Source organism: Schistocerca serialis, chromosome 2, assembly GCF_023864345.2.
Source record: "Schistocerca serialis cubense isolate TAMUIC-IGC-003099 chromosome 2, iqSchSeri2.2, whole genome shotgun sequence".
NCBI lineage: Eukaryota > Metazoa > Arthropoda > Insecta > Orthoptera > Acrididae > Schistocerca > Schistocerca serialis.
Window position 1 is genome coordinate 348,672,528 of NC_064639.1, and position 12,435 is coordinate 348,684,962.

Consider the following 12,435-nt stretch of genomic DNA (forward strand, 5'->3'; position numbering starts at 1 on the left):
TCCCTTCCACCCTAATCCTCCTTCCTTCCTTCTGTAACTGTGAGTGTGCTCTTGCGGTCCACCCAACCATCTGACTTTAATCATATTGTGAACACATGTGACACAATGGGCAAGATGTAGGTACTTGCACCCAGCCTCTTTGGCTCATAGGCAGCAGTTGAGCTCTAATGCGTTTGACTGTTTCTCAATGCTTTTGGTGTCTCATGGAGTCTATATCATGATATCTCACTGCCCTCATCAGGGCTTAAGAGGGTGTCAGATGCTACTAGTAGGCATTGCTAATTCCTGAATGTATTTTGTTACCTGTGTTCCATGCATTTCTCATGTTTATTTTTTCCTTATACTTTTGATGCATAAATCAGGAAATGCAGTACCAACATGAATAACTAGTGGTGCACACAAATTATTATGTGTGAATAATTGTACACTGTGTACTCCAGATCCACATACACTGATGGAGAAAAAAATCGCAGCACCAAGAAGAAGTTGTGAGACATAGACGAAAGTTTATAGGTGTGCTTCTACATCTGAAAGATTATGTCTATTCTGCAGTATTGCAGAAGGACTTGGCGGGAATATAGCCATTGTACATGATTGCTGGCAGCGGTGGTCATGAGAAAGTATGGTCACAAGGAGATTGGGCTCCAGACAGCCCATGCACTATCGAGAGGGAAGACCATTGTGTTCAGTTTACAGCTTTGTCGCACCGTACTGCATCTGCAACAGCAGTTGGTATCACAGTGACACAACAAACTGTTACAAATTGGTTACTTCAGGGATACATCTGATCCAAACAACCTGTAGCATTCATTACACCCTGTAGCATGCATTCCACTGACCCCAAATCACCATCGCAACTTACATAGTGTAAAGCGAGAGCTCATTGGAGGGCAGGGTGGAGGTCTGTTGTGTTTTCTGATGAAAGCTGGTTCTGCCTCAGTGCCAGTGGTGGCCATATGTTGTTTAGGAGGAGGCCAGTTGAAGGCCTGCAACCAACCTGTCTTGATGCTAGACACACTGGACTTACATCTGAAGCAATTGTCTGGACTGTGATTTCCTGTGACAGTAGGAGCACCCTTATTGTTATCCCAAACACCCTGACTACAGATTTGTATGTCAGTCTGGTGATTTAACCTGTTGTGTTGCTGGAGTGTTTTCCAACAGGATAATGCTCGCACACATACCATTGTTGTTATCCAATATGCTGTGCACAATGCTGACATGTTGCCTTGGCCTGCCCGATCATTAGATCTGACTCCAATCAAGCACATACACGACATCATCGGACAACAGCTCCAGTGTCATCCCCAGACAGCTTTAATCATCCCTGTACTGACCTAACAAGTACAACAGGCCTGGAACTCCATCCTACAAACTGACATCCAGCACCTGTACAACACAGAGCATGCATATTTGCATGCTTGATTCAACACACTGGTGGTTACACTGGTAAATGTACCAGCAGGTCTCATTTGCAATGCAATGGCTTATCTCACTCTTACATTAACCTGTAATCTTCCAATGTTAATCACTTATAGATGTTACCTAGATGCAGTTTTTTCTTTCTTTCTTTCTTTCTCTCTTTGTTTAAAAGTGGTTAGTGATCATTTATTAATCTTGGAACTGAGCAATGACTAAGTTAACTGAATGAGCCTGTGACTACACCAGTTAAAGTGATGGGATAGTACTACTTAGTTTTCAAAGACTATACTAAAATTATAGTTTTAAATTTTTCATTGACACATGCCCTGATTAGTGTGTTTAGTTAATCACTTATATGCACTGTAGCTCTTAGCTTATGTTCTTCATGTTTATATGTAGATTTTAAAAATATGTGTGTTAATTGTTTCAGGAACAAGGACCAATCCATCTTTCAAATTCTATATACGAAGCATGTCTTCGGTATACTCTTGTTGCTCACATAGCTCCTCTCTGGAATCAAGTTGACACTTATTTAGTACAAGGAAGAGATTTTCTGCTGAGCACTTGTCCTTTGAATGCTGTAAAATTAGAAGTTGCAGTTAAAGGTAAATAGACAAAAATTCGTAAGGACTGTGAAGAACTTATTAATCTTCTTCCTTTCTATTTTAAAATTGAGAATAATATATGGCATAATAAATATTCCTGAGGACAAATTCTAACAAAGTGTTCCTGTACCAACGAACACAAGCATGTAACTAAAAATGTGGAATTAAACAATTAATTAAATAATTTAATTTAGGATGAAAGGCTCCATAACATTCCTCACTGTAATCCTCACCATGCAATTTTTCTGCATGTTGCAAGCAGTACGCCCACATAAAAATTATAGTGCCCTTACTGTTTTGTGATCTCGTCCATTGCTGTAACCAAACTTGGGCCCAAGCGAGGTGGCACAATAGTAAGACATTAAACTCACATTCAGGAAAACAGTGATTCAGATCTCCATTTGGCTGACCATATTTAGAGTTTCTGTGGTTTCCCTGAATTGCTTAAGGCAAATACTGTGATGGTTCCTTTGTCAGGATATACTGTCTATTTCCTTCTCCAATTCAAGTTCGTGCTTCATGTCTAATGACTTCATTGTCAACGCGAGTGAAGCCTTAATATTTCTTTTTTCCTCAAACTTCATAGAAGATACGGCAATAGCTTGTTTGAAACCCATTATTTAAAAATACTGTGTGACATTTCACAATGGTGTCCCTCAGAAATCTTTTACTTTAATGCCTTGAGCATGATCTAACCATGAGAAATGGAAAACATGCCTGATGAGCCTGTCTGAGTGGTAATAGAAGCTTTACTCACATGAAACTTTCATAGCAACAGTCCCATTGCTCAGTTTCCATCACAATGACTTTGTGAAAGATTCTCAACTGGTTGACTTATGTTCATAAATGAAAGATTCTCACTTATCCAAAATCTCCGGAATTGTTTTCAAAAAACACAGCTCTTGCAGCCACAGAATCACTTCTCTCTATTGACAGTTTCTTCTCATTGTTCATCTTGTAAATACCTTGTGGTAACACAAATAATTTATTGAACTAAAATGCGATAAACGGAAATTTTTAGTGGAGATACAGGGAAAAATTCAGTAATCTATTGTTTGCTAGATACCAGGCTTCAACATCACAGAAATTAAACTGTCCGCCCCTGGTGGCTGAGTGGTCAGTGCGACAGAGTGTCAATCCTAAGGGCCCGGGTTCAGTTCCTGGCTGGGTCGGAGATTTTCTCCGCTCAGGGACTGGGTGTTGTCTTGTCCTAATCATCATCATTTCATCCCCATCGACACACAAGTTGCTGAAGTGGCGTCAAATTGAAAGACTTGCACCCAGCGAACGATCTATTGCATAGGAGGCTCTAGTCACATGACATTTACATTAATTAAACTGAAGGTCACCTCTTCACCAGTTCTGCCAAAACATCAGAATGATTAAGAGGTGAACACGGATGGTAAAATCAAAACAAAATGGCTTCTCTGAGGAGCTGAATTGTCAGTTAGATCCCACCAAAGTCTTGAATTGACAATTAGCAATGCAGAGTTGGGAGTGCACATTGATCTGTTGCATCATCCATTCTGGACTGTTGTCTTGTCCTGCATCTCTGTGAGTGGGCAATGCATGGCAGATGTTTGACAGCTGTCGGCAGTTGAATGTCCTATTTCCTTTGTTAAGGCCAAGAGGATTATCACTATGGTCAATGTCAAGGGCTATATAGCCGGCACATATGTCATTCAGGTAGTTGCCCTACAAGGGACTGGTGCTATCACAAGAGTGAAGTTTTGTATGCAGCCAAATCACAAAGGCAGCACCCAACAAATGAGGTATGTACAGGATGATAATGATCATGAGAATATCTCGTTGACAGCAGAGTCAAAACTTGGATCACTATTGAAGTCTGACTCCACATTCAGCATCAGTTGGGAGAAAAGAAAACAATGTTGAAAGCTCATGAGAATAAGCATCAAACTGGATTGAAATCCAGAAAATAAGGGAATGGAAATTAGAAGAACAAGGAGTAGGCTGAAGTTATGAAGGAAACAGATCAGTGCCAAATCCAAGTGTAGACCAAGTCCTAGCCACAAAGTCTTGAGACGCAGTCGCAGCTCAAAGCCTCTCAAAAGAATTATTATGGAGCCTCATTCATCAGTCAGTGTCTTCACCAAAAATGTCCACTGAATAAAACTGTAACAGGCCAATAGGGTTACCTCAAATTTTTGCCATTATTTAGTAGGACAGTTGATGTGGACAGGTAGTGAAAGGCTGGGGTCAGTTGTGACCAGTCACATTTGGTGAATCATTTGTGAACTTTATTTAACAGACAATGTTTGAAAACAAAACTAACCACTTAGAAATATAACAATTTAAAATAAAATGTAAATAATTTAAAAGTGATTTCATAGAAATGAATAAATCCACATTTGACTATCTTGTAATAGATGGGTGTCAATAAAGTCTGCCATGTTTTCAAATTGGCAATTCTTGGGGTGGCAATAAAATAACTGACACCCGAAAGAATGTTAAAAGGACACCATGAACTAGGTGTCAAAGATAAAGGTCAAAATCAGTTACAGCAGCACTATACAAATGATGGCTACCACCTGTTACTCTGTACAGCCACCATAACATTTCATAAACAATTGACTGAATACATTGTCTGGCCTAGGAACTGTTCATGTGCACTGTGTACATTTGTCCCCATGCAGATCCACAGCACACCCAAGTTGTCTGTTGCTGCTTCCTCCACACAGATTAAGAGAGCCATCCACCACCAAGTTGATTTTGCTCCTGTCAGATAATGATTGTTCCTTTTCCAGCACACTACTGTCCACTCCTCAAGGGGTAAGCAGCTTCCTCTTCTCAGGTCGCAAGTCCCACATAACTGAAAGTGTAGTGCATTGGATGACTGTAAGTCAGCAATCCACAACTATTAATGAGCATGCCAAGTAATGGTACAGTGATTACTGAATCTCATCACTCTACTGAAATGTAGTATCTTCGTACTACAGCTCACTAGTTTTGATCCAAGTCTTCCCCCTGTTGTGCTTCCAGAGTGCTGAAACTGTGTTGCTGCATCCTCTTATCATTGGGTAATGAAATATCACTGCCAGCCAATAGATAATTGCTCCTTGGCAGTGCTCCTCATCTTCATTCCTAGTTCCAGGATGGCAACTTTCCTCTGAAACCTCTCAAAAGTCCCCCAGTTTTTGTGGATGGATTTTCATGTACACACCTTCAGCAAGTGTTTTCATGGCCTTGTCCTCCAACAGGATGATGGCTCATGACATGTCACAGACAGTCTACCTCTCCCCCCCCCTCCCCCTCCCCAGGAAAGTTAGCTCCTCCATTATGTTTCTCACAGAGCCACAGGTGTAGTGAAAGAATGTTTTTCCCAGTTCCAAGCCAGTTAGTGATGAGTCCCCTCTGTCAGTGATAATTTTTTCACAGCCAGGTCTGTCCAGTGAGAACCAGTGCTCTTTCTCAACACACTGAAATTGTCCATTGCCTGCATTTTGAGGAAGTATTTCCACACACCACCAACAAACTCTTTTTGGTTCCATTTGCTTGTAAAGCCAGTGCATCTCTGTCACAGACTGTCAAGTATTTCCACAGACCCCCCAGTAGCACTTACTGGTTCCTTTGTTTGTAAAGCCAGTGCATCTCACTCATACATCATCTGTTATACTTCAGCATTCACTCCAACCTGAAGCCCATTTTCTTTAATACTTGCATTATAATTCACAATATTTTTTGCACACAAAGCCAAGTTTCCTATAACTAGATCTTTATCAAATACTGTGTGACATGAAAACTTTTTTGTTAAATTAAAAGCAACACTCTTGCTGAATTTAATAGAAGTGTTCACTTAACTGCACCACAAGCTCTTCTTGCGTGCCAGGTGGGGAACAAACACGAATGATAAAATGGCGAGATTGGTTGGAGTGTTATCTAGGTACAGTCACTTAAAGGATTGTATGCTTAGTGAGTGTCATTATTAGCATTTTGTGATTGTGATCTTATGACATGACGTGGGTCCACTGGACCATATGGATATCATTCAGATTTTACTTCTTAGGGGTACACATGAGGCTTTGGCTGTGGGCCACAAAACCAGTTGTGTTCCAGTAAAGATTATCATGTAGCTGCACACTATGTCTTTTTGCAAGTTGCGTTACCACAGCTGCAGATGCCTAGAGCACAGAGCTGTTTGTAATGGACTTGTATACATGTATGTATCCCTAATACTATAATTAATAAGATAAGTAAAGGGTTTAGTGATTTTATTGGTATATGAAGGTAGAAGAACAGATACCATTGATGACCGTGCAGCTTCTCTAGAATGTAATGATAATTAAATCAACACCCTAGCTGCAAACAGGCGTTGATATACAACATTGGGGACATGTTGAAAATGTATGCCCCGACCAGGACTCGATGGGCAAACGTCTATTAGGCGCATTACGAATGTAGTGGTGTGGACATGTTGAGAATGTTGGTCTCATGAGGAGCATGCTAGGGATACATCCCTGCAGGCACTCTATCCTCTGTGCCTGCGGTGGCTCAGATGGATACAGCGTCTGCCATGTAAGTAGGAGATCCCGGGTCTGAGTCCCGGTCAGGGCACACATTTTCAACATGTCCCCAATGTTGTATGTCAACCCTGTCTGCAGCTAGGGTGCCGATTTAATTATCATTTCATTTTATTGATACATTTCTTCAACACCACGCTTGAGATACCTTCCAATTCAGATGAATGTTTGTTGTTCTTTAGCTTTTATGTTGCATTAAATATCTCCTGTGGATTTGACTCCATAAATTCTAGCCCTACACCATGTGTGATATTATTTGGTGCCTCAAGCAGTAGATCTATAATGGGGGTTGGTTAACCAAAAGGAGAGATAAAGTGCTTATTGTACAATTCACATATTTCATTTGGATCTTTCATGAGGTGCCTTTCATGTCTAATGCTGACTGGTTCACTTTGCATCCTGCTGGTGGTTGTACAATGTATATTAATTAGTCATCAGGCAGCCTTACCTACGTTGCCTGAATGCTCTGTTGTATCATTGTTTATGTTTCCTTTTTTTTTTAGCTTCACTGTACTTTTCTTAAATGTAAGTATTTCTGTTTCTTTATGTAAACAGTCAAGATCATATATGAAGGGCTGAGAGCCAGAGTGGGCCAAATCCAGTTTTCATGTTTTTCGAGCTGACGTCATCTGTGAATTGCTTGCTGAATGAAATGCTTAACGGAATGGTTGGTTTGATCCAAATCCCTCATAATGTGATATAATAAAAGAGTAAAGGGATGTTTCATATCATGAATATCAAGAGATCTAATGGAAATAGTAATTCAGAAGACATTCACATGTTTATTTTTTCATATTGAAGTTACACACCATTACATAGAATTTAACAAGCCAGGCACTGATTTACACTCATAATTCATTCATGAGTATATTAAATGGTGTTAACAGTGTATTATTTACTTACGGTGACGTTTTTTCTTGTGGGGTACTAGTTATGTTGCTGTTGTTATGGTCTTCAGTCCAGAGACTGATTTGATGCAGCTCTCCATGCTACTCTGTCCTGTGCAGACTTTGTCATCTCCAAGTAACTACTGCAACCTGCATCCTTATTAATCTGCTTAGTATATTCATCTCTTGGTCTCCCTCTACAATTTTTACCCTCCACACTGCCCGCCAATACTAAATTAGTGATCCCTAGATCCTACCAATCGATCCCTTATTCTAGTCAAGTTGTGCCACAAATTCCTCTTTTCCCCAATTCTATTCAGTACCTCCTAATTAGTTACGTGATCTACCCATCTAATCTTAAGCATTCTTCTGTAGATAGCAAAGATTTCGAAAATTCTATTTTCTTCTTGTCTAAAGTATTTGTCGTCCATGTTTTATTTCCATACATGGCTACACTCCAAACAAATACTTTCATAAAAAACTTTCTGACACTTAAATCTATACTTGATGTTAGCAAATTTCTCTTCTTCAGAAACGCTTTCCTAGCCATTGCCTTTCTACATTTTTTATCCTCTCTACTTCGTCCATCATCAGTTAGTTTGCTCCCTAAAAACTCATCTACTACTTTAAGTGTCTCATTTCCTAATCTGACTCCCTCAGCATCACCTGATTTAATTTGACTGTATCCCATTATCCTTGTTTTGCTATTGTTGATGTTCATCTTATATCCTCCTCGCAAGACACTGTCCAGTCCGTTCACTGCTCTACCAGGTTCTTTGCTGTCTCTGACAGAGTTACAATGTCACTGGCAAACCTCAAAGTTTTTATTTCATCCCCATTGATTTTAAATCCTACTCCAAATTTTTCTTTTGTTGACTTTTCTGCTTGCTCATTATACAGATTGAATAACATCAGGGATAAGCTACAACCCCGTCTCACGCCATTCCCAACCACTGTTTCCCTTTCGCGCCCCTCGACTCGTGTAACTGCCATCTGGTTTCTGTATAAATTGTAAATAGCCTTTCACTCCCTGTATTTTACCCCCGCCACTTTTAGAATTTGAAAGAGAGTATTCCAGTCAACATTGTCAAAAGCTTTCTCTAAGTCTACAAATGCTAGAAATGTAGGTTTGCCTTTCTTTAATCTAATCTTCTAAGACAAGTTGTAGGGTCAATATTGCCTCACTTGTTCCAACATTTCTATGCAATCCAAACTGATCTTCCCCAAGGTCAGCTTCTACATTCATCTGTAAATAATTTGTGTTATTATTTTGCAGCCGTGACTTATTAAACTGATAGTTCAGTAATTTTCACACCTGTCAACGCCTGCTTTCTTTGACGTTGGAATTATTGTATTCTTCTTGAAGTCTGAGGGTATTTTGCCTGTCTCATACATCTTGCTCACCAGATGGTAGAGTGGGCTGGCTCTCCCAAGGCTATCAGCCGTTCTAATGGAATGTTGTCTACTCCCAGGGCCTTGTTTGGACTTAGGTCTTTCAGTGCTCTGTCAAACTGTTCACGCAGTATCATATCTTCCATTTCAACTTCATTTACACACTCTTCCATTTCCATAATATTGCCCTCAAGTACATCACCCTTGTATGGACCCTCTATATACTCCTTCCACCTCTCTGCTTTCCCTTATTTGCTTAGAACTGGTTTTCCATTTGAGCTCTTGATATTCATACAAATAGTTCTCTTTTCTCCAAAGGTCTCTTTAATTTTCTTGTACACAGTATCTATCTTACCCCAAGTGATATATGCCTTTAAATCCTTACATTAGTCCTTCAGCCATCCCTGCTTAACCTTTTTCACATCCTGTCGATCTGATTTTTGAGACGTTTGTATTTCTTTTCGCCTGCTTCATTTACTGCATTTTTATATTTTCTCCTTTCATCAATTAAATTCAATATCTCTTCTGTTACCCAAGGACTTCTACTACCCCTCATCTTTTTACCTACTTGATCCTCTGCTGCCTTCACTATTTTATCTCTCAAAGTTACCCATTTTTCTTCTACTGTATTTCTTTACCCGATTCTTGTCAATTGTTCCCTAATGCTCTCTCTGAAACTCTCTACAATCTCTGGTTCTTTCAGTTTATCCAGGTCCATCTCCTTAAATTCCCACCTTTCTGCAGTTTCTTCAGTTTTAATCTGCAGTTCATAACCAATAGATTGTGGTCAGAGTCCACATCTGCCCCGGAATATCTCTTATAATTTAAAACCAGGTTCCTAGATCTCTGTCTTATCATTATATAACCTATCTGAACCCTTCCAGTGTCTGCAGGCCTCTTCCACATATACAACCTTCTTTCATGATTTTTAAACCAAGTGTTAGCTATGATTAAGTTATGCTCTGTGCAAAATTCTTCCAGGCAGCTTCCTCTTTCATTCCTTACCCCCATTCCGCATTCACCTACTACTTTTCCTGCTCTTCCTTTTCCTACTATCGAATTCCAGTCTCCCACAACTACTAAATTTTCGCCTCCCTTCACTATCTGAATTTCTTTTATCTCATCATACATTTCTTCAATCTCTTCGTCATCTGCGGAGCTAGTTGGCATGCAAACTTGTTAACTGAACTTTCCGTTAATTGGTAGAACAACATTGTAATAAATGAAAAGCTCTAGTTTGCTTTTGTTCTACAGTATTAGTTTTATTGTTTTAACTGGTTTTCGGCTTACAAGGCCATCTTCAGACATTTACTGAATATTGTCATCAAAGAAGTTATAATGTTTGTAAACAACATTGGAAGAGAAGTTACACGTCTAGATTGAAGCAGAAACATACAGTAAGCAACATCTTTGACAGTGTGGTGGCAATGCAATGAAAAAGTAAAAAATTGAACAGTAAATAAATAAAAACAGAGTAGACAGGAAAAACTTTAGCACAAAATAGGAAGAGCATGCCTACATAACAGTTTCTATTAGTAAACAAAAGTAATAAAATAAAATGAGTACTTGACAAGGCTACTTCAGAATGTATAAAATATGGAGAGCGATATATAAACCAATTAAAAGAAGAAAGAATTATCAATTTAACTACAGAATACATGAGGAACTTAAGCAATATCAGTAAGATAAACAGAAGTGAATAAATGCAGGAAATTGGAGGAGTCTGAGGGAACATACAGTAAATACAATATTTGTGAGTGTTGTACTATTGCATTTTAAAACATAAAAAAGGCTGAACAATACACAAATACAAAAGGAGCAAACAGGAAAAACATTAACATTATACTTAAAACTGTGACTGTGTAACAGTTTGCTTAAAATAAATGAACCAAATAAAATAAAAACAATATTTGGTGAGACAACTACAAGAGGTATTAAACATGGAAATTAATACAAGTACCGGTTAAAAGAAAGCATTAACAATTGAAACTACAGTCTTTATGGATTACATAGGCAACTTCATAAAATGAAAGTACTTAATGAATACAAGAAAAAATATCTGTCCCCATGCCCAGAGATGATTTTAAAGCACAGTTAGATACAAGAAAATTTATTGCCACAGCCAATGGTACAGTCCAGTCATTGAGCACATATTGCATAGGAAACAAAAATGGAAAATTATAACCCTCCTCTATGCCCACCTGCTTCCCAATCCACTGTCTCCAAGAAATGGTGTACATTACCATATCGAGGAGAGGTATCACAGATTGCAGCCAAAGCATGGAAAGCCTGCAAGTATAGGCTATCCTACTATGTTAAGAACACGACAGACAAGATCCAGTTATTAGCCAACAGTGGGGTATACAGAACTGCCTTTTCTGACAAGGAGAGGCCACAACGTTTGGAACATGGATTTAATGTAAACTTTGTACACTCGTGGTACTCCATGAGGACAACAATATGTGTAAGTAGTAGCGCGTACTTCTCAAGAGTTATTGAGAAAATCGCAAGATAATTCCGGTCATCAGACATATACCTGTGCGTGGCCATTTTTACCATGAAGTGGCGGCAGCCGAATGAATAGTGTTCAAGCCCCGTAATCGCTGGATCAAGTCCCATTTGTCAGTTTTTTAATTTTCAACACGGTCATTTTCTGTACTATTTATATTACAATTGATATAATGGGAAAAATATGTGTAATCAGATGAACTTTTATTAAATTTACAATGTTATTTGGCAGTCTATAAATTTTTATTATCACAAATAATATAATATTCATAACTATCGACTAGTAAACGACCAAATGCATAAAGTGAAACTGAAAATGTATGCTTGTCCGTGTCTTCAAAATTGTTCATATTTAATCGAAAGAGAACGAGAAATTGCTTCTCCTGAAGATGCTATAAAATACACTCGATACTGCATGACCAATTATCAGTGCCGATATTTAAGGAAATACTGTGTTATGCATGGCTTGCTTCCAAATTATTGGCTGAAAGAGAGGTTTTTGAAAATGTTAATGAAGTTTGTTTTTCCATTGAAAACCTCAAAGCAGCTGGTGCCATTTAACTATATTTTCCATGTTTTTACAAAAAATACCATCCTGCAACTTGTACTCGTAATGTCAAAAGTGATGATCAACTGTACATCTTTCGAAAGCCGTCTGTGCCGGTCAAAACTGGGAGGTAACAAGTTGTTTCAGGCTCCTTCCAGGTATAAGGGATTTCTCAGATCACAGACAAGCATACATTTTCAGTATCAGTTTATGCGTTTGGTCGTTTACTAGTCGATAGTTATGAATATTATATTATTTGTGATAAAAATTTGTAGATTGCAAAATAACATTGTAAATTTAATAAACGTTCATCCGATTATATGTATTTTTCCCATTATATCAACTGTAATATAAATAGTAAAAAAATAACTGTGCTGGGGTGGAAAAAAAAAAAAAAAAAGGAAACGGATGAACGGGACTCAATCTAGCGATTACGGGGTTTGAATGCTAACCACTCAGCTGCCGCCGCTTCATGGTAAAAATGGCCATGTACAGGTAGATATTTGACGACCGAAATTGTCTTGCGATTTTCTCAA

General features: G+C 38.7%; 1 protein-coding gene across 1 annotated transcript in view; it reads left to right on the forward strand.

Annotated features, from left to right (window-relative positions):
• LOC126455972 (uncharacterized protein C18orf63-like) overlaps positions 1-12,435 on the forward strand; it is a 136,831-nt gene that overhangs the window by 53,927 nt on the left and 70,469 nt on the right. Inside the window, exon 3 of the mRNA XM_050091729.1 lies at positions 1,853-2,027. Coding sequence (XP_049947686.1) covers positions 1,853-2,027 — 175 coding nt within the window. The remainder of the gene's footprint in view (positions 1-1,852; positions 2,028-12,435) is intronic.